Source organism: Mixophyes fleayi, chromosome 2, assembly GCF_038048845.1.
Source record: "Mixophyes fleayi isolate aMixFle1 chromosome 2, aMixFle1.hap1, whole genome shotgun sequence".
In the NCBI taxonomy this organism is placed as follows: domain Eukaryota; kingdom Metazoa; phylum Chordata; class Amphibia; order Anura; family Limnodynastidae; genus Mixophyes; species Mixophyes fleayi.
In genome coordinates, this window is record NC_134403.1 from 47,228,434 (window position 1) to 47,252,596 (window position 24,163).

General features: G+C 40.4%; 1 protein-coding gene across 2 annotated transcripts in view; it reads right to left on the reverse strand.

The window, feature by feature from the left end:
- ATP8A2 (ATPase phospholipid transporting 8A2) overlaps window positions 1-24,163 on the reverse strand; it is a 612,290-nt gene that overhangs the window by 385,277 nt on the left and 202,850 nt on the right. For both annotated transcript variants that reach the window (XM_075198918.1, XM_075198920.1), the window contains one exon: window positions 20,130-20,302. In XM_075198918.1, the coding sequence (XP_075055019.1) occupies window positions 20,130-20,302 (173 nt within the window). The remainder of the gene's footprint in view (window positions 1-20,129; window positions 20,303-24,163) is intronic.

Sequence of the window (24,163 nt, forward strand, 5' to 3'; positions counted from 1 at the left end):
TTCAATTTGCCACGAGGTGTCTCCGGAACATCTGGGCGACACCGCACGGTGGAGATTTGACAGAAATCTCTGCTCATTTTTCCTCATACCTGTTAGAGCAGAGATTTCTACTGTAATTGCCGGTAACGTGCGCAGCGCAATGTCTGCGTGCCACATTAACGACAACTGAATCTCCCCCATAGGGGCAAATTCAATTGGCGGAGAACATCGCAGCCACGTTTAAACGGTAATAAGCAACACATACTTTTGCTCGCACCTCTATGGGGCGCGAGCAAATGTGAGCGGTACTTTCACTGAAAAACAAAAAACCGCTGCACTGTGTCTTGCGGCCGTTCCGGGACACACCACTGCAATTTTTTTTAGAATTAAATCTGCTCTTAAGGTTTAAAGAGAGCTACAACATTGTTGCAACAAAGTAAAAAAATATGTTTCACAAGGAGAGAGGAGGAATTGGGGGAGTTAAGGTCTTTCTTCTAAAATACAAAATAGTTGCACAAAGGTGTCTGGTTTTGCAGAGCAATGGAAAAAAACCAAGATTTAATGTTCAGCACTTGATTCTTAATAAACAGAGCGGTCTATTTACCCAGAATGACTGGTAAAGTCACAAGTTATTGGGAGAGTCCCAGACTCCCGGGAGTGTACGTGAAGCTTCTGGAAAGGACCTACCTACCTGAAAAGTTGGCCAGAATTACACAAATTGCATCAAAATATGCCATACCTCGCCCACATGATGGCATGAATTGGCAAGTATCTACAGGAGGACAATAGTGACAAATGGGGAGAGTTGCACAGCCAAATAACATGTTTGTACAGTCAACTCAGCAGCCTTGAGAGTGGAATATTAAGCCCGAGAAGATTTTCACCAAATACCAGAACTGGCCATTAACCCATCAGGAGACCAAATTATAAATGCATTTTTCATTAAAGGGGGCGATCAAGTTCACTGGCAATTGCCCTATAGGAGAACACTTATGACAGAAGGGAAGAGATGCAGCAGAGCTCACAGAGCTACAGGAGGACACACGTGACAGAAGGTTAAAGGTGCACAAGATATTGCTGCCATATAGGAGGACACTAGTGACAGAGTCGAAGAGATGTACCAGATGTCACTGCACTCAAAGGTCAAGAAGTACAATGATGAAATCCAGTCAGAGGTCAGACAAACTGGGAACTGGTACACAGATGATCAGCGAAGAACAGAATTAGCACCAGAAAAAGTCAAGGTCCAAACTCTAGATAACAGCCAAGGTGAATAACCAGACGTGAGGAAGAACCTGTTGCTCTGACACTAGTGACGGAAGGGAAGAGGTGCACAAGTAATTCCTGCCCTATAGGAGGACACTAGTGAGAGAAGGGAAGAGGTGCACAAGTAATTCCTGCCCTATAGAAGGACACTAGTGACGGAAGGGAAGAGGTGCACAAGATATTCCTGCCCTATAGGAGGACCCTAGTGACGGAAGGGAAGAGGTGCACAAGTAATTCCTGCCCTATAGGAGGACACTAGTGACGGAAGGGAAGAGGTGCACAAGATATTCCTGCCCTATAGGAGGACCCTAGTGACGGAAGGGAAGAGGTGCACAAGATATTCCTGCCCTATAGGAGGACCCTAGTGACGGAAGGGAAGAGGTGCACAAGATATTCCTGCCCTATAGGAGGACCCTAGTGATGGAAGGGAAGAGGTGCACAAGATATTCCTGCCCTATAGGAGGACACTAGTGACAGAAAGGAAGAGGTGCACAAAATATTCCTGCCCTATAGGAGGACACTAGTGAAGTCAGGAAGAGGTGCACAAGATATTCCTGCCCTATAGAAGGACACTAGTGACGGAAAGGAAGAGGTGCACAAAATATTCCTGCCCTATAGGAGGACCCTAGTGATGGAAGGGAAGAGGTGCACAAGATATTCCTGCCCTATAGGAGGACCCTAGTGATGGAAGGGAAGAGGTGCACAAGATATTCCTGCCCTATAGGAGGACACTAGTGACGGAAAGGAAGAGGTGCACAAAATATTCCTGCCCTATAGGAGGACCCTAGTGACAGAAGGGAAGAGGTGCACAAGATATTCCTGCCCTATAAAAGGACCATAGTGACGGAAAGGAAGAGGTGCACAAAATATTCCTGCCTTATAGGAGGACACTAGTGAAGTCAGGAAGAGGTGCACAAGATATTCCTGCCCTATAGGAGGACACTAGTGAAGTCAGGAAGAGGTGCACAAGATATTCCTGCCCTATAGGAGGACACTAGTGAAGTCAGGAAGAGGTGCACAAGATATTCCTGCCCTATAGGAGAACACTAGTGAAGTCAGGAAGAGGTGCACAAGATATTCCTGCCCTATAGGAGAACACTAGTGAAGTCAGGAAGAAGTACACAAGATATTCCTGCCCTAAAGGAGGACCCTAGTGAAGTCAGGAAGAGGTGCACCTGAGGTCGCTGCCTTGCAGGAAGACACTAGTGACAGTAGAGCAAGATTGAAAGAATCATAATGGAGCTCCTTTCTTTACTTTAACCAGTCAAGTGAAAGCATCCTTTCAAGATCATTCATGTGTAAACTAAAAAAAAAAAATAAGTATAAGAAAACAAGCTGGGTATATTCAAAAATGAAAAACACAAATGTGATTGTTATTTGGGTGCAAACCTTAACCTTCTTGTGACACTTATCACAGCATATGATGTGGACCTCTGATGTGAAAACTGCACCTGGCATCATTAGTAAGGGAGCTGCAGAGTATTTCACCAGTAATACCTTGCAAATCATAATTTAATACTCTCTTGTTCCTTTCAGTGCTGTTAATTTAACATTCTAGTCCCATCCACTAAACTTATACATTACCGCTTCTCTAATCTGGCTTGGGGCTGTTCCAAGCCACAGAACTGAAGTTTGGCTCCTCTGTGGTTTCCCTTTTCCTGCTTCCCCAAAAACAATGTCTGTCCCCTTCTAATATCACTCCCAAAGTGTGTGTGTGTAAAGGGCAAGAACAGGACACGAAACAAAAGATAATTAAAAGTAATGGTGTACCCTCACTTAATAACATGCCCGGCTTCTAAAGGGATTTGCAGAAGCTGAATGCTGCAGTATACATTACATGACAAATCTGCACACAGTTAAATGGAAGGCTTGATCTCACTCAGCTTGAACAATATTTTACAGGTATCAATGTTAAAGTGTGAGGCATGGGAGTTTTAGTTTTATGTTGAAAACGTCTGCAGGGAATAAGTGATACACTAACCGGCAATAGGAGGAATGAAGCTGATGTGAAGTACGGGCTCTTTCTGAAGCGATAGTGGGCAGGGATCTGAAGTGCTGCTTTTACTTTTCCTATCATAAACATTTCCATTGGCGACTACTATGCAGCAAATAATCACGCTATATATAGGCGGCCAAATACTCCCCATTTGCATAGCTAAATGCGCTGATGTTTTACAGTTGCAATAAAGAACTTTAGGATTAAATGTATCCAGCTGCGGGTTTGAAAAGTGGAGATGTTGCCTATAGCAACTAATCAGATTCTAGTTATCATTTATGTAGTACATTCTACTAAATAACAGCTAGAATCTGATTGGTTGCTATAGGCAACATCTCTACTTTCCAAAACCGCTGGAAACTCACAGCTTGATACCTTTATCCACTAGTGTGTATTATGAAATTCAAATTGGGTCAGTTAATTATTCATATAGTCTACAGACATAGGGCCTAATATTGCATAATATACAGTAAAAAAAGCTGCCCATAAAAATATCATATTGACTCCCCGAATGCTGAATCGTAGGCATCACAAGATGCATCCAGCTCTACAACTATAGCATATACGTCAGATTTACACCAGACATTTATACATTCACGTACGTATACACACAACCAGATCATAAGTACAGGATTGGATTTGATAGTTTTGATAGTGAAAAACACATTTGCTATTAGGCTTAAAATAAAGATCCTATAATATATGAACAAGCAATGAAGAAAGTTCCTATCAGATTTAAAGGTGAATTCAGTATCAGCCAATCAGAAACATCTAGATTAAGCCTGGCCAACCCGTGGCTCTCCAGATGTTGTGAAACTACAAACCCCAGCATGCTTTGCCAGTAGATAGCCAGCCGATAACTGTCAAGGTATGTTGGGACTTGTAGTTTTGCAAGAACTGGAGACCCACAGGTTAGTCAGGTCTGGTCTAGATAGTGCTGTGAACCATCACCATACTCAGTGTGTATTTGTAACTGCATTGGAACAGGCAAAAAAAATATACTCCTGACAGGTGTACATGGGTCTTAGTGCTAGTCAACCCCAGCCGCATTTGCGGACCCTAACTGTACTCAGTCTACATTAGAAAGTCCCTTTTTTCCTGTCAAAAGGAGGCACATATGTCAGATGTGTGCAAATGTGCATGCACACATATGCGTGTGCTCTCTTTGTGGGCATGTACAGTGCACATTTTGGTAAGTACAGAACATCAAAGAGAAGTGCAGGACAAAGCTACAACATGAGATTCATGTGTAGAGGATAGGCAGAAAGGAGTGCACAGCCTAAGAGGAAAACTATTTCACAGGAAGGAAATGTTTGCTTCTCAAAATTGAGTCACTCCCCCACAAAACAGGTGTATGTTAAATGCCACTGAGGTATAAAGATGTACAAAATCCATTATTACACTATAGTAAATATGAAGAACATCTCTCAGTTCCTGTGTAATTTTACAGAGCTTATTCACTAAAGATAACCCCTATGATGATTAAAAAGAAACAAAACATGTAGAGTTTGTCTAGTTTTTTTTGTGTTAGCATGAAATGGGCTACAACTAAAACATTCAGCAACCGTGATCGCCTCAAATGAAAATAATCAAAATACATTTTTCATGAAGAGATAAAATAAATTTATAGCAGAACCACAAATAAGTAAATATCAAAAGTAAGAAAACAAATAAAATTTTATAGTCCATTTACATCTTGCCCAGTGTTCAAAATGGGGGTGTCTACGGTGATATGTCACACTGTTACTTCTCCTACTGCCTTCATTGCAAAACTATCACATTCCATTCACTTACATTCCCATTACATTTTTCATATCACTACTTCCAAACTTTCCACTTCGACCACTCATCTTGCCCTAAAATAGTCTACATCTCACTACAAGTGTCTGCAAGGGTCTATCAAGTACTCAGTGGAAGAATGGTTTGTTTGTGGAACACCACCTACTGGTCACATGTAGCACTGCAACTGAATTTATAGATTACGAGCTACAGTTAAAGATACTCTAGCACAGTTTATGTATATCACAAGACACCTTGGTTTCACGGAATCAACATGGAGAATAAAATTGTTGGCAGCAATCTGGCTCTGCCCTGAAACTTTGATCTCTAGATACCAATGAGCAATTTAAAAATGGTACAAATCAGCACTAGAACCAAGTATGGATTTCATGTCATCCACACAGGTACGCTGCACTCACAAACTGAGACTTATTTATGAACCACAAAAAAATGTGGGTCTGCAAGGCGTGCCTGGTGGAAAAATAAAAATGTCCCTTCAAAGTACTACTAATACCTGATACTACATTAGGAACACCCCATTCTTAAACGTTTATATTTTTCTCCTAAAATATCACCAGTTTAGCTCCACCAATTAATCATAAAAGCGAGGAGGACTTTGGGGGGCTTGAGGGAAGTGAGGGATTGTCTACATTACATGTGTCCGGTTATACATTTGAATGGTCTATTGCAGTGGTTCAGGTGCGGCTGAAAATTCACATGACCAAATAAAGGAGGTACATAAGACGTCCCATTAAAGGATGAATGAGTTCTCTGTACAGAGCTGCGGAATTAGTGGCGCTATATAAATAAATAGATGATGATGATGATGATAAGACTAAGCCCAATTTCCATCATGTCAGAGGAAATAAAAAAAATCAGGTACTCTACTGTGGAAAGATGTCACCCCGCAAAATAGGTAACGCATTAGTAGGAACATTCATTTGTCTAGCCGGCACTTGGCAAGAAATGCTTCCGATCCCCAAAGATCCCCCTATAAAAAGGTGCACAATTTTGCACCTCTGCAAATCCATGCGTTTACCCGTAAATATGGCTGTATTTACACAAAAAATAGGTGTGCGACATCGCAATACTGCATCTATGCTGTAATTCTGCATATGAGTTTATGGCTAAGCCTGGGTACACACTACAGTGTTTTTAGCTGCATAACGAACCAATCACACGATAGTCGACCGTTCAGCCTGATATCACATTAGCGTTTATGCTCCAACGATGAACGATTATTGTTCCAAAGGTCATCGTTTCGGTTCATTTGAGTTTTAAACCGGACTAAAAATTGTGTTTAACGATGGAACGACGTTGTTCCAATTCTGCAGTGTGTATGTACTCATGACTGGCAGTGTCCATAGATCTCTACGGAGTGTGCAGAGTCACCATCTTTTCAGCAGATGGTTATGACAGATGAAGAGCACAGATCGGAAGGTTAAACGTGTATAGAGTGTACACATGAATCGGCTGCTGATTGGAACTTTTTATTTTCTATTTCTATTTGTAAAATTGTTAAAGATGTCACATCAGGATATATTTTCTGTGGTGTGTACCCAGCTTAAGAGAGGGTAGAACTAACACAGAGTGAAGCATTGAGAAAGGCTCAGTGAGCCGAAACGCGTTGATGGTATCAGTGGGAACTTTTACAAGTTATCATTGGACTGTTTTCCTGTATTCGGTTGCTGCTTGTTGATCCGTTTAGCCTGACCCGGGAAGAGCTTTATGTATTATATGCGCATTAAAACTGCTCACCAGGTACGAGTGTATTTTATATTTTAATAAACTAAAATCTTTTTATCTGAAGATAAGGCACTATGTGTTCTCTTCTTTCCTAACCCTTTTACACACGATCGGAGCCGTGGACCTATGAGAGGGAGCCGATTACCATTAGAAGGTGTGGCCATTTTCCCGAGACCCCTGAGTATTGGAGGTAGAGGGAATGATGTCACTGTGAGGCATTCTGGGCGCTGTTTTCGAGTTTTGGGAGTCGCGTTATACGGAGAAGCTTTTTACCCACCCAGTTATTGATACAGCAGCGATCCATCTCCCACTCCACCGTTAGATTATTTGATGGTACATTTGAGGACATTTTACCAGATAATAAGTACTGTTTCACATCTATTGTCCCATATTGTGTGAGAACTCTATTATTTATGGGTCATATGTAGTTTATACTGCTCATGTTTTATACCTTGTTTGAGGACTATGAGTACTATATCTATCCATTGAGGACTATATGACCTATGGGTTACAAGTAGTACACACTGTATTTTACCTTAGACGTTTGTGTATAATTTATTCGATTGACACACCCAGATTTCTAGGTATATAGGAGCGCTTGTCAGTTCCTCATATCTGTTTGTTGTCATACTGTATGTTTGGGGCTTATTAGGTGTATTTGCCCAGAGGTAGCTACAAGCAGCTCTAAGTGGAGCGCCATATATTGATTCTCTTTATCTTTCTTACAGAGTGAAGCATTGTCTTCATGCTATTTCCTGCCACATTGTGCTGTTTGATTGAATTAAACTTGCTTGTAAATTTGCAAGTAAAAACCCCCATTTCTATAAAGGGCTCACCGTGTATGTTCCCGTAACCTTACATCAACCTTAGAATTCTAAACATTTGCATGCAAATAAACACACGGAGACATGTATAAGTTATTAAAAAATTGCCTGAGCTTTTATTATAATTTTAACTTTAACTAAAACCTATGGTGGCGGAGAAAGGGCAACAACTCTCAAGCTGATAACACTAAATCACAAGTGGACTGGCGCACACCGCCGTACGTCCACAACCACGGGGACCAAATCCCATCATAACTTGCGCTGAGTTGGCGTCAGAGTGACTGCCCCTTTAAAACACACGCTGCCCTCCCTCACCGAGCTGGACAGGGACCCTCCTCACCGAAGGGCCAAAAAGGGAGTTACTGGTGCCTCAAAGGGGGGCAGTGACCTACGACAACTACCTGCGCGCCCACAAATCAGCCGCTGAACGCAGTGCCTTCCTACCGCAACATTAACCCAGAAATACTCGCAACTAGGAGTGGGTGGGTGGGATCTTGTGCTGTGGAAGGAGGCAGAACAGGAAGTACAGCCTTCTTCACCAATTAAGGTCCCTCCCACTGGAGCACACATTGGTCGGGCCACAAACCTATGTTAACCCCTTCAGGTAAGAGTTCAGCTTACTACAAACCCTGTCGCCCTTTAAGTGCATTCGTCCTATGCAGCCTCACTTGTCATATTGTGAGCTCTATGACATTTTGATGAGCACAGACCAGGTAACGAATATTATATGACACAGATATATTTTATAAAACACATTTAAAAGTATTTCATCTTATTAAGTTCAATAGCGCAGCTTTACTCGTTTTATAAAGCGTTATGTTTTTTGGTATTGTCTGTAATTGGAAGATAATTTTATTATTGCAAGATGTGAAGCTGATAACGCTCTACACCCCACATTAAAGACGAAGCTACATTTCACGGCAAGGAACTAACGACTGAGTCTGGATTCCCCCATCTCTGCTCAGGCAGGCAGGCAGGCATGGAAAATTCTGAGATCATTTGCTTTATTTCTACAAACCACTGAAATGTTAATTAACAGAAGCTTTCCTTTTGCCATCAGCCTTCCGCTCAGTAAGTATTTCAGTATGTTCGTGCTCGGCGTCCATCAGTATTACACTGGCAGCATCAGAGCCGCAGGAGTATGACTTTATGATCTCAGTTATCCATATTAAAATATTACTGCACCAGGACTTCAATGCCCAGGACCCGCATCAGCCTTAAATTATTAAAAGACAGCAGTACTCCCAAAGAAGACTATTGATCCAGTTTAATCAGCTGCAGGCCTCTGGATGCTAAGACTCTCACTGCAACGCCTCACTCCATGAAACTCCATCCATAGTTACTGCTCTCTGGCATCTAGCAAAATATCAATGTTTACAGCCTCCACTAAAAATCAATATCTCCCTGGATGCTGCTGGAGATCGGTAGCCAGAGGAAAGGATACATCAAACCAGCCAACATAACTAGCATATAAATACATAAAATCAAAGTTTATAAAACACATTTAAACTTGCATGCAACGGGGAGTGGTAATACTAATACTAATATGAAATTGTCCAGTTATGGTCACGGGAGGTATAAGGGATATCCTGCCAAACACTGATTTACAAATTAACAATATATATTCCCCTTGATATTAAGCTACAGATAATTTATTCAGGGGTTTTATGTAGGAATCTTATCATATTTCTGCAGTGTATGCACAAAAAGGAACTGATTCATTAAGGAAATTAAGGCTAAACAAAGCGGAAAAGTTCTCCTGGACAAAACCACGTTACAATGCAAGGGGTGCAAATTAGTTTAGAGCATACTTGCCAATTCTCCCGGAATGTCCGGAAGACTCCCGCAGTTTGGGTGAGTCTCACGGACTCCTGGGAGAGTGCGGCAATCTCCCGAATCTGCCCACTTCCTAGTGAAGTGGGCAGAATTTGGTCCAAAATGCCGCGATTCTCCGGGAATCGCGGCATTTAGCCCCGCCGCCCCGGTGTAAAATGACGCGTTTGCGTCATTACGTCACAGGGGGTGGATCCAAAATGACGCGATTTTGGCGCCGCGCCCCTGCTCACGCCCACCTCCCCCGGCAGGCTCCCGGAAGCCAACTTCAGAAAGTTGGTAGGTATGGTTTCGAGGCACCTCTAAACCTTTGGGACAGGAGGCTGAACATGGATCAAGCCATTTAATGAGGATTTCCAATAGCTGTTGTGCACAGCTAACTGATATAATACATAATAATATTTAAAATAATACTTCATTTGCATACAATAGTAAATAAAAAGGAAGTACTACATATTCTTAAAAACAAAGAAAGGAGCTGTGAAGCTAATACAATTATATAATTGGACAACCTACTGAGAAAGGCTAAGAACCGTGCTGTAATATCTGTAAATGTTTACAGAGTACTACAGTGTCAGTATACACTGTATGTACCAAGAAATCTTTTGTTGTTTGCTGAATAGGCTTTTTATTTTTCTTTGTATGGATTTTATTATTTAATAATATTGTGAACTCTTAGCACCCCTTGAATCACTCTGAGGTACCACCCATAGGCATACTACTAGTTGAGAACTACAGATGTTGAAGAACGTGTCATGTAAATATTTCTTGGAAATACCTCTCCTCAACCCCCACATGATGAATAAGACTCACCCTATTAAACTTTCAAACACTTGCTCCCCGTACGCCGCAAACTGTTCAAGGTCTGACTATCCATATGGAACACTGACACAAGTTTGTGGTAACTATATCATACAGATATATTTATGTGTCAACAAAAGAGCTAGTATATTTTCAGACCCTCTAAGAAGTTGAAGGGAGGGAAGAGAAAGGGACGGGAACATAGGAAACAATTGTGGCAAAATTTAAGATTAAAGAAACCGGGAATAAGTGTGTACTAATAAGCTCTAATTACTTTAAGTAAATGCATAGGATGTCGTTGTAAATGTGACTTTTCCTGCTCATTTCCTTAAAATTAATTATAGTCATTTGGTTTAACAAACTAGCAATGACGGCAGCAATAAAATTAAAATGCTAACTGGTAAAGTATAAAGATGTTATGTATAAAAGCACAGGAATATGGGGAGCACTGTATGTGCGTAAGTGCACGCTTGATGCTCGCGGGTAGTTTGGTTTCATGACAATTAGTTCTCATGCGTGCCAGCAGTTTTTTCTATACAATTATTTTTTAAAAAAAGTGCAATCAAGCAATGCAATATTTATTGCCAATTTACAGCGGGAGGATCTATGGCCACCCATTAAACCAGGAATGCCCTAAAGATACATCATCTCTACCTGCTGAAGACTGATTACTGATCTCATCCTGCAACACAGAATCTCATTTTTACAACCATATGACATAACCCTTAATCTCAATAATAGCCTAAAAGAAAACATTTAATCATAGAAAGAGACAAGTATCTGGAATAACATATCAGCGGGCATTTTACACAAGTGTTACAAGCTATAACAAACAAATCTAACAATAAAGCAGAAAGGAGCTGGGGGCCGCAGGGGAAGGCTCAGAGGGCCGCATGCATCCCTAGGTCCATCTGTTCCCATCACTGGTGTAGTGAGTCAATATTGAAAAGTAGGAACATTTCCATACATGTCTAAATCTGGGACCCTCAATGGAAACAAGGGACAGTTGGCAACAATGAACCATGTGCATGTCCGTGCTTAGCCAACACTCACCAGGAACGCCCCTATATCCATTGGGAGGAAAATTCCCCCCCCCCCTCCCCCCATGAATCTTGATGCAGTAATCCATGCACTTCACAAAATAAACAGGTGCCATTACGTAAAACATCATAAAAAGGAATCCCCGCTGTGGGCCCACGGGGGTTTTTTTTTACTTTGTTTATATACCGTGCTGAGCTATTCAGAAATGACAAAGTATATACCGTACAATTCTTATGTATGTCTGGCGTTTAATATATGCGTGTGTCCTATTCTATGCATATATGGAAAATGTAATGTAGCAGCATGTGTTTAAAGAAAGACCAATGAGAGAAACAGAAGTGTTATTCTTAGATACTCTTTCCTCTTCTCATTAGTCAAACTGTCACCTTAAAATAACATCATTCCATAACTCACCCTCCTTCCATTTCACATGTAATGCATCTGATTTAAATGTCCAGTTGCTGCAACCCTCCAAGCCTTCTAGCCATGAGGAGGAGAATGTGGAACATCTATGAAATGGAGCTTATGACAAGTATACAGATAAATTCTTCATTAACCTTTTACAAGACCTGGACACAGTTTAATAATCTTCCCCTGCTGCAGTCGTAGACTGCTACCACGTCCCCCTACCATAGGTAAGATGTAACACCTACTTATCCATTGATGGACTTGTCTCATCCCTCTCCTGTTTTCTCCACCCTCCTTCCTAAAATAAAACCCAGGTATTGTTATGATTTATCATAAATCCTTTATTATATTTTCATGTTCAATATCAGGCTAACTCTAGGTGTTATTTATGTGATGCAGCTGAATTTGATATGTAATTTCATGATTACATTGAATGTTTGATTACACTGGCCAGTGTTCATTTTATCATTAATTGTGATATGTTTTTAATAAACTATTTGTTTATATTTCCACGGATCTAGGAGTGGATGTGTGTGTTTTCGGAGTCAGCGCTGTTTCTTTTCCATTTTTGACTGCTCTCCATTTGAGGTCTCATTGATCTCTACAGCTGCAGACCCTGACACTACGCACATTCCGATATTTAATCATCATCACTCTGTGCGCCAGGTTTTTTGTTATGTTTTTTTCTTTTTGTAGTGTGTAAAGGACCTTGCTAGCACCCTTGAGAAACAAATATCACTCCTTGAAGATTCTGCCTGACGCCTATTACCTGCTGTATCCTGTGACCAACAGATAAGAGCTTACATTCTAATCCGTTCCCCGGCTGTCCTGTGTTGAACACTATGGGGTAAATGTATGAATCTCCGGATTCTTCATCTCCGGCGTGTTCAGCCTCTTCAGCGCTTAAATTTAAAGCGGCGCTGCATTGTAAAGGGAAACTTCCCTTTACAATGCAGCGCCGCTTTAAATTTAAGCGCTGAAGAGTCTGAACACGCCGGAGATGAAGAATCCGGAGATTGATACATTTACCCCCATGTCTCTGTCTTAATGCTCTGACCTGATCCATGGTAAGTGTCAGGAGGTACCAGCCAACCCATAACAAAGACGTTCTGCAGCAGCTATACCCACTACCCAGCAGTCCTGATCCACAGTAAGTGGTCAGGAGGTACCAGCCAACCCATAACAAAGAGGTGCTGCAGCAGCTATACCAGCTACCCAGCAGTCCTGATCCACAGTAAGTGGTCAGGAGGTACCAGCCAACCCATAACAAAGAGGTGCTGCAGCAGCTATACCAGCTACCCAGCAGTCCTGATCCACAGTAAGTGGTCAGGAGGTACCAGCCAACCCACAGCAAAGAGGCGCTGTAGCAGCTATACCAGCTACCCAGATGTAAGCGGTTTTAGGAGACGGAGTATACTGGTGACAGCGAGATTCTCCTACAACTATTGCGCAGTTGGCATTCGTAGTCGGCGACTGTCTGGTGACAAGATGACAGCAGTAGGAGTGGTCAGTAACAGTCGGTTACTGATGGTGAGAAGGAAACCCAGATAAACTGTGCAGGAAGAACATCCCTTCATCCTTCTTCCCTCACAGACCTGGTGGTGAAGGGAGTCCATCTGGTCACATCTTGTTTGAGTCAGAGAGCAGGAAACTTGTGCTGGAAACCACTTTCAAAAGTAGATGCTAAATTCAGGGAACTTGGCTCTATTAATGGGGTTGTGAGTGAGTCTTGCCATAGAAACAGCCCCCCTGTAGCCCTCTATGGGCCCCCCTGCAGCCCCCTGTGGACCCCCCTGTAGCCCTCTGTGGACCCCCCTGTAGCCCTCTATGCTGCCATCCCCCCACCATTTCCTGTATTCAGCTTCTGGTCTGCAGCTTCAGACAGCAGAAAGGGGATATTACCTTTTCTAGCAGTTAGAATGGAGAAGGTATGGGGTAGCCAATTGGAATGGCCTAGTCACCTGTCCAGTCAACACAGACCCACCAAGGCCTAAGTGTGAATCTCTACAAGTCCAATGATTACATATAAATTACATTATGTTATTTTTGATAAAGCAGCCATCTTTATTTTGTGATACTCTCCTCTGGTAATTGAAAACCATCCCAGTTTCTATAGATAAAAATCTATTACATACAGATACTGTAACTGCTTGCTACTATTACTGTTTATCTCCACAGAATGGTTAAAGAGCACATACTTGCTCTAGATTGCTGAGGGTAGTTGTGGGTGTATTGCAGGAGGCGTGGCCAAAATTAAGCAATTTTCCACACATCATGTCAACGGTGCCCGCTAAAATTTCGGCATTTAACACGGCAATGTCAGGACCTGGCGCCTAACCCTTAGATTAAATTGTCCAGTTGCCAGGTCCTGTCATTGCCACTTTAATTTACGAAATTTCAATGTTGATTTCTTTAGTGAGGTAAAAGTTAAGTGCCGCCTTTCAGTCTGTTCGCAATTTATAGCAGTCAGCATTTTTTTCTTTCATATCTGCAATTACTAATTAAACTTTGTTCCTGCAGACAATTTATTGCTGGAACTTTATTCTTGCTTATATATACCACTGAATATTTACTTGAAAAAATGTGTTCAAATAATTACTTACTAAAATATATGTGCAGTATCTATTGTGATGCTGACACCCGGCAGATGACGGACATTCTTGATGACAAACAAGTTCTTGCTTGAATAAACTGCACTGTTAATGTTCACATCGCCAATAACACAGCACACTTTCGTCTGGATGACACCAGGCAACCCTAACTCTGGCTAGACACAGTCCTTCCGCCTAGTCCCCGGCCAACTAGCTGCATCGGCAGCTCCACCCACAACAACAAAACAGCTTTTTATACTTCTCAAAAGCACTACTAACAAATAAATTAACAGACTAATCACCTGGGTGTGTTCAGCATGTACCTGCAGACTCTTTGGGATTTCCCCGGTCCTTGTGCAGGAAAGATGTGTGGCAATTGTCACACTGTACATTTATTCATGTTATTCTTTTTATATGGATAACTAGTGTAAACATCTCATCTTTACATTTAACTGCCTTTTAAGACACTGGGGCAGGATTCAATTGTCTGCGATAAGCCCAAAGAGGGCCACTCAACGCGAGTGCCAATTGGGTCTCCATGTCTTTTTGAATGGCCGGGAGCTTCATATAAAAATGAATACTTTTGAGTGGAGTGGTCCGTCTAGTAAAGAACTCCTTGGCCTGTAGGGGTATAAAGTACTGAGGACAATGACAGGTCCAATGGACAGTGCACATCAGGCAAGAAATAGTCCATTCTTTATTTTAAGCTACTGAATTCCACCCAAAAGTAAATGTTAAGTTTTTGAATTACTTCACTTTGACTTAGAAAGAGAAACAGATAAAATATTGTATGCTTTCTGACAAGATATTTGCTGCTTTTATCATGCTCTACATTCATGAGACTGTCAAGTATTAAGCTGAACAAGACCTATTAGGTCAGCAGCTCTCAAACAATCTACTTCTGTTAATCATATGGAAATTAGTGAGAAATGATTTATGCAAATCCATAAATGTTCGTAACTGAAGGCAATGAAAGCAATTAACATGATGACCATTAATGCAAGCCAAATCCAAATGATAATTACATCTTAAAATTAAGGGTGATAAAAAAGCACCTTTTATCATATTTCCCTCTTTTTAATTTCCGTTCAGCAATTGTCTGGTTCCCATAAAATATGCTGTATAAATTTTACCTTACAGAGGATATCTTAGGAAGGAAATAGATCACATATTTTTCCAGAATAGATGGAGAAAATAAATCCATTGCTTACACAGCAGAGAGAGCAATTTTATGGACTGAACCACTGTCACTGGATTCATGAGATTGCAGTCTATCAAGTCTTTGGAACTAGTAACATTGCTAGGTCAACAGTACACAGACGAAAGTCTAGCAATTTAGTGAACAAGTGAACCAATAATTTATTGATTGCCATACTGGAGCATCTTAGACCATCTGTTATTAAGCTTTGCACTTTATTGTATACAAAACTGCATCTAATGCACAGATGAAGCCTTTTCTCAAGCAGCGTCATCAATTATGATTGTGTACAGCGTGAATTTACATATGTCTATATGTATCCATTCATGCAGCAAAGGTATTCCTCTGCTGCATGAATGAATGTAGGACTTGATAAGCATGACAGCAAGCTTCTCCGTGGGAAAGTGTGTGACTTAGTGTCCTAAACTGAGGGCATGCCGCCAGGGCCGGTGCTAGGGTCCATGGCGCCCTAGGCAAAATCGGCACCCTCCCCCCGCAAAAATCGGCACCCTCCTCCCTCCTCACCCCCGTCTTTTCTTACCTTGTCTCACCACCGCCGCCTCTCTGCTCCGTCTCCTCCCCTCCACTCACTGACACTAATGAGTGGAGGGGAGGAGACGGAGCAGAGAGGCGGCGGTGGTGAGCAATAGCCTCTTCCCCGCCTCCCCATGCATCTGAATGCTGTGCGGCGGCCGTGACAGGTATGGTCAGCGGTCGCCGCACAGTTTTAAAATTAATTTCCAGTTCTGTGGCGCCCTCCAGAGCCCGGCGCCCTAGGCAAGTGCCTAACCTTGCCTAATGGGAGCGCCGGGCCTGCATGCCGCACAGAAGTGCCCAAATAAATACAATTAAAGTATAATGGATGCTATACTATCAGACACCAGGAGAAAAGTACATACATTTCAGGTGCTCACTTAGGGGGATTCCCGTTGCCCTGATACCCTTGGATTTGAATACACTTGGGGCAAGTTCTATGATCTTATTATATTTATGTGCAAGTTGTATTTGGACATGAATTAGGCTCTCTGTAAACAGCCTAAGAACCATTTTTGTGGGTATCTAAATATGTTTTAATGTACTTTGGCTTCAACAAAATGTCCGCCATTATTGTTCTTACTTATATTTTAGCTCTAGCATTTTTCTGTGACTTTTGTAAAAAAAGAAAATACTGAAAGTAAATCACATGAGACCCCCTGCAGGTTCTGTGAGTAACTATAACACTAACTGCATTTTTATCTTATCTTAATTGGATGTGATGGGTGTTTAGTATTAGTTTTGTAGAGTTGTATTAATTTACAAAGTATTATATTCATTTGGTAAGATGGTCAAAATTAATTTATGTAAAGAAGGTTAATATTAATGTGAGTGTTTTATATTAATATTTATATTTAACACCTTATTTTAATTTATTACATTAATATGCAGCATGTGTTTTGATTTTGTTCAGAAATCAGGCATTTGGAACCCCCCTGCGTATTTTATGTTCAAAGTACAATGCATCCACCCTTGAATATGTGCATATTCTCACTCTTGCTCATATATTACATATAAATATATATAATAGTTTCTCAGTCTCACAAGGTTTCTCAGTTAATCAATTCTTGCCGAAAGAGGGAGGAACACAGAAGAGCAACACCTATCAAACCTGTCCAGCAACACTTACCGAGCCTGTCCAGCAAAACCTACCCAGCTCGTCCAGCAACACCTACCCAGCCCGTCCACCAACACCTACCTAGCCCGTCCACCAACACCTACCCAGCCCGTCTACCAACACCTACCCAGCCCGTCCACCAACACCTACCCAGCCCGTCCACCAACACCTACCCAGCCTGTCCACAAACACCTACCCAGCCTGTCCACAAACACCTACCCAGCCTGTCCACCAACACCTAACAAGCCTGTCCAGCAACACCTACCCAGCCTGTCCATCAACATCTACCGGGCCACCCCAGCAACACCTACCCAGCCTGTCCAGCAACACCTACCCAGCCTGTCCACCAACACCTACCCAGCCCGTCCAGCAACACCTAACAAGCCTGTCCACCAACACCTAACAAGCCTGTCCACCAACACCTAACAAGCCTGTCCACCAACACCTAACAAGCCTGTCCACCAACACCTAACAAGCCTGTCCACCAACACCTACCCAGCCTGTCCATCAACATCTACCGGGCCGGTCCAGCAACACCTACCGAGCCTGTCACTCCCAGATTACCACCCTGGCCCACCATAAACCCCTGCCTGGTCCAGAGAAGTCTTGATGTAGCGCCATACAGATGGGAGCGGAGCAAACATTTTACGTGACTTTCCGGTGAATGGGGGGCATGCAAGAAATTATTTAATAAACTCTGCACTGCTATTCACTTTTATGTCTAAGTGAAGGAGTCATTTTAAAAATTAAAACTATAAAAATGTGCTTCCAGATTGGAACATCAGATATTTTATTTACTTATAAATGCTATTCTAGAAACTTAATTCAAGCCGTCTGTGCCCAACTAAATTACTTAAAATCGCTGAGTAAACAAAAAAGCACCTTTCAGAAAAGTTTCTGGCACCCGTGACTTGAAGTCTGGCAAAACTTATGTGAACAAAAGCCAGATCCCAGCACAGGGGTTATTTTCTCTACTTCCTTCTGACAAATATGCATGAGGCAGAAGTGACTGTAAACTTCAAATTGGTTGTTTATATTGGTTAAAGGAACACTATCACCAAAATAATACAAACATAACATTGTGTCCATAACACTGCTCCAACCATCACTTTATTTGATCTGAGTATTGCTTTTATTCATATATTTTCTTTGGGCGATATAATCTTCCCGCTCACACTTTCAATATCTACAATTCTGAGGGCCGCGTTCCAAATGGAACTGGAGTACACCGCCGCTTACACAACTCCAGGCAAGGGAGCTTTAGAACCCTGTGCCTTTTGTATGGAAGTTGTGGAACAAGAACATCCACTCACCAAGGGGGACTTTCCAGACACCATCTGACCTGATTGGGAGCTCAGATAAGCAATATATTTTATATTTCTTTGTAAGTGCAAAAGCTATATTTTGTTGTGTAATAAAATGTTCATGTGAATATACTACACTATATGGTATCCCCATTTTTTTTGTTCCTTGGTAAACAACGGAGAGAACTGTTTATAATACCTCTGGGATTCGGATGAATACGTTGATGGAGATCATTACAGATAAACTTGTTTTCTTTGTGTTCTGGTACAATTATACACGATTGGTGGAAGTGGTGTTATATTGATAGTTATAAAAGATAACACTATCTCTGGTATCCTATCTCTTTCCTCATATGTTTTGGAGCCTGCCAAGATACATGTTTGTGAACCGGGGACCTTGACATAAGACGAGCTTTATTCACTGCTTATCTGGTACGCATATTCATTATCACTTACTACACTGTCGTACCTTCTAACTACTACACTATCAGGGGCCGTATTCCTTTCTCTTCAAGATTTTTACGGACTTACAAACCGACTTATTGGAAGCTGGCTGCCACTTGTACATAAGGGAGTGTACCAAGGTGTAACATGTATGGATTATTTTCTAGCATCAAAAGTTGGGTTAAGCGCCATAACATATCTTGTTTATGGACTATAAATAAAAAATTTTTATATATATATATACACACACACACACACACACACACACACATATATATACACACAAAGATACATACATATATATATATATATATATATATATATATATACACACATACACATAGTGTTTGAAGTGTAAATTTAAAAGTAGCAGTAGTGAGAATCTAAGTGAATAGGAATATGATGGTTTTACTACGAAGGCAGTAAGAAAAGTGGTGGTATGGCATACCAGTGCATACACCTCCACTTCGACCAATATATATATATATATATATATATATATATATATATATATATATATATATATATATATGATTAGTAGTAACACTGTAGTCACACTGTGTTTTCGGATGTGATTTCAATGTGTGTTTGAATAGCGATCAAAGGCGTGAAAAATCAAAATGTAACAATCACTGTCACAGAGTGGACGAAGCCTTTTTATGGACTGAACCAATATTCATGAGTACGTAGCCTATGAATTCACTAAAAAAACAGTAATATCACAATAATAATAATATTATTAATAATAATAATAATAATAATAATAATAATAATATGATGGTGTATGTGATGAGTACAATTTCATAACAAAACCAAAATATAAAAAAATCAAAGATTCACTTTTACTTTTAAAACTCCGAATGACACAGATTATTTAGCAGTGCTCCTGGTCAAACTTCACCATCAACAGTAAAAAAACAAATAACATAAAATAAAAATGTAGCACCTTAGCTGTCAAGAAAAAGAACATTTCCAAAACATCTTAAATAAAAAATACAGCAGGAAATATAAAACAAATCAACATCTGGTTACATTGTAGTTTTCCATCTGAGATTATCTTAAGTTTCTGTTTTGCTCATAATAAAATGTTCCAGTTAAATTATTTTTTTTTTCTTATTGTTTTGGCTGTCAAGAATATCTGTGCTTTACATTTCCCAAGCAAACTATTTTACAAGATACAGTATAGTTTTTACAGCCCTGACTCCAGACATAAACCACTTTTGGAATATGGTGGCTGTTATGAAGAATAAATAATGCATTCTTTGTACCTGCAGCAGATGACAGCCTTACAGGAAAGTGCCAAGTCCAGGAAGCACTGGCGGACTTCAAATGATAGAGCGTACTTCAGGGTCTGTCCATCGATGATTAAAGCAAGGTCGTTCTCCTTTCCAAGCGAGTCTCCGAGGTTATTACAGTGATTCGTTAAAGTTTCTCTTGTTGCCTTTAAAAAAATAAAGTTTAATTCAGTTAGGTAAATCTGAGTTATTTAAGCTACAGGAAAATTGTTTAAACCACTTGTCCCATGGCTTGTTACATTCAATTACAGCTACCTTCAAGAACAAGACAATGGCAGTGATGTTAATGAGGAAGCTAAACAAATTTGATTTGGGTTTTGTAATAGTATGCCATCTTCCCCCTGAATAATAAAAATAGTGTAATTTAACCTCTACAGGCCACTTAATTATTCACATTATCGAGTTTCTAACATAGCATTGTGAATACAGGCATCCTTGGAGGGTTTGGCCAATATTATATTCCTTTTTTTTTAAATATTAAAAAGTCTATCTACAACAGAGATCAATTATATATCTGAAAGTGTTCCATGTTAAAACATAATTACATATGTCCATCATTTTCTCATCTCGCCCATTCGGTAAAGGTTGTCATGTTAGAAGAGAGCTGCTTCTTTACCTAGCAATATATGAGCAGCGTATGAGTGACAGGCTTAATACCTTGCTCTGCAGATTTGTTCTTTGTGAATTGATACATTCATAAACACTAACTGACATGCTGTCCTTTGCAGTTTACTTTTTGTCCTATGTCAGATCCACATAGGACAGTGTTGTAAACTTTTGTCATGTGACTACAACTGTCTGTAATGGACGGAGGAGGATTGCTGAGTCCCACTTAACTTTGTTTTAACAGAGCTGCAGGGTAAAGTCACTATAAGACTTTAGAATGTATTGATTAAAGTCAAAATGTATTTTATTTATTAACAGTTCTTTATATAGCACATACTACATATTATACCACAATTTTCAGAGAATATTTAACCATTCACATCAGTGGAGACTACCATCTATATTTCATACCACACAGAGACAACCACACATGGGTTAATTTTGTCAGAAGACAATTAACCTACCAGTTTGTCTTTGGGGTATAGGAGGAAACCGGAGCACCCAGGAGTGACCTAAGCCACCACGGGAGAACATAAAAACTCCACATAGATAGGGCCCTGGTTGGAATCGAACCCCAGCACTGTGTGGCAACATTGTAATTGTCCATTTATATTTCTTAATTTCAAATTAGTAAACAAAAAGATAGATTGAGTTACAGGTCTTGTATTCTAAATACTGAATTTTTTTTTTTACACATAGAGCATGTATCATTAAAATATTATTAGATCAGTCCCGAGCCCCAGCCCTAATATACACGAGACTAACAAAGGGACTCAAAACTGGAAGTCCCCAAATTTGCCCTTGTTAAACAAAGTGGTTGCTAAAGTGCAGTTTAGTTTTGAGATGGAGACGATGGGGATGCCGTATTCCTCCTCCCCTTCCTCACCCCTAATGAAGTGGTTCGCCTGGCATGAGTGTATCCCAGAGGGTGAGGGGGCAATTCTGGCCCAAGCTGACTTGTTGCTCCCCTTCCCCCGTTCTCATTGAATGAGCCCCTATTAGGACCCACATAGTTTTCTATAGGTGGGTGACCCATTGAGAGTATGATCTCTATGCTTCTGATGCATAATTGACCTACACAGTTGAGAGTTATTATTGTACTATGTATTGCAACTTTGGTACTGTGTAATGTATTTCCCCCCACTATGTACCCCTCCTTCCCCTATCTTTTTTTTTGTCCTTTCCGCCCCCACCCCCTCTACCTTTCTGTACCCCTTAAACTTTGAAGAAAAATAAAAATACTATTGAAGTTAAAAAATATTATTAGTTCCAAACATATAAGTTACGCCGCTGTTTGCTGCTTGACTCAAGTGATTTTCTGCTGTGTCCTGTTATAACACGTCTAGACCATAATCATTCCTTCAACATTTCAGTCTTCAAAATCCACAATTCCGACAGATCATGTGATAAAGTTTCACATACAATTGCACTCTTTTGATCACTTAGTGCTAATTTTGTTCTTGGTGTTTTACTTGAGCAGGGAACGATTTCAGTTTCCATGCTCTGTGTAAACAGCTTAATTTCGCCAGTCAGCCTATGTTATGCCACTGTAGCGCTGTTGTAAATCCACGTAAGAGAGTATAATTTGTTGACAGGCAAAGTACTGAAATATCCTGAAGGAAAGATCATGTGTGGTCCCAGCTGTGCATTCAATCTCCCAAATCACTACGTTTTCATCTGTCTCTAGCACTCCGGGGCACTCACTTCTCACACTAAACTTTTTTTTGCAAGTTATTGACTAAAACGCTATTAAAATTAAAAAAAAAAAAAAAAAATATTTTTCAAAGTTTTAATGCCATTTCAGCTGATTTAAAGTTCAAGTCTGCACAGACCCCCATCTACACCTATAGTTAAAGCTGCACTACCACTAAGGAAATAATCTAACTAAGGTGGCCCCTCCCCCTAGAAAAATGGGTGGGGAAAGCTGCGGGGGTACGGCTTGTGAATCGTCATCCCACTCACATCCACATCTTTCCCTAGTCATTTAAAGATGTCCATAAATTTAATTATATTGCATTTTTATTTCAGAACCAACAGAGTAAGGTAACAGCACCCAGGGCTTCGGCTAAGGGGGAGAGTCCACATTGGTAAAAATGTTTCCTAGGTGATTATTGTTGTTTCAATATACAGGAAAATATTGTCATAAAGCTTTATTATTATTATATTATTATTAGTCATTCCTTTTTTTTACAGCATTAAATCAGTGACAACCCCTCACCCGTTTATTGTCATCATTTGTAATTTTGTTTGCATACCTTAGACATGTAGATTTATCTTATTTGAAGTCACTACATAAATACTTTATAGAATTGCTATGATTCAGTAGAACTAAGCTATCCAGGAGTCCTATCATTTGTCAAATTAAATAAAGCTATACTCCCAGTTACTGTGAAGCTTGGTCAGACCATAAAATACATCCCTAAGATCCTAATAGTATAAAAAAAAGACATAATGCTTCCAAAAGAACAAGTGAAAAAGTTTAATGATGAAAACTGCACTTAGATTCAGTAGCATTTGCAGCAATCTTCAGACATTTTGTGGCTGTCCCACCATTACACAAATGGCTAAACAATCCAGGTGCTCCTTTACTACACGTTTCAGAGGTGTTTCAAATTATCTGTTGAAGGTCAAAGAAGTTTTCCCAAAATGCATAGTACCTGGACAGGTTAGCCCAGATCCACTTATGAAAAGGTGGGGCAGCTATATAAATGTTAAAAGCTTACTGCAAATGCCACTGAATTTAAGAGTATTTTGTACTTATTTTTAATAATTTCGCTTGTCTATTGGAAACCTTCTGGTTTCCTTATCAAGTGCATCTTGAAGCTCATCTAGTGGTATATACACATATCCTTAGAACGTATGCAGGGAAGACACATGCAGTAAAAAAGTAATTATGCAGAAAAGTTCAGTAGCATGGCATTCAAGATGTGCCCTGCTCAAAATCAATGTTACTGTTAACCAAACAATTATCTGTCTTATAAAAACAAAACAAGCCTACCTGGCACACGAATTAGCCAAGAACACAAAGACAGGTTGATATTAAATGAAGTTTAATATGACAAAGAAAGTCACAATGCTTAATTTATAGAAAGGATAATAAATTGACTTACAGGAATAGAAATGCAACACTGTTTTTCTAAAATAAAACCGGAATAGAAACAGAAACGGACCAAGCACACTCATGTTATCTGATGCCTGGGAAGGCTAAATAGCTTGGACAATTCATCAGTAGAAAAGAGTTCCAAGAACTGACAATTTTTGAACATCATGTTTCACTTTTTAAAACAATGAGTTTCCCCTCAGTCATTTCTTTGCGACATCAGGTGTGCTGGTATGCTGATCTGTTTTACCACTGGCTTTATTGCCCTTTTTGTTCCAACACACTTTTAGCCTATAATCAG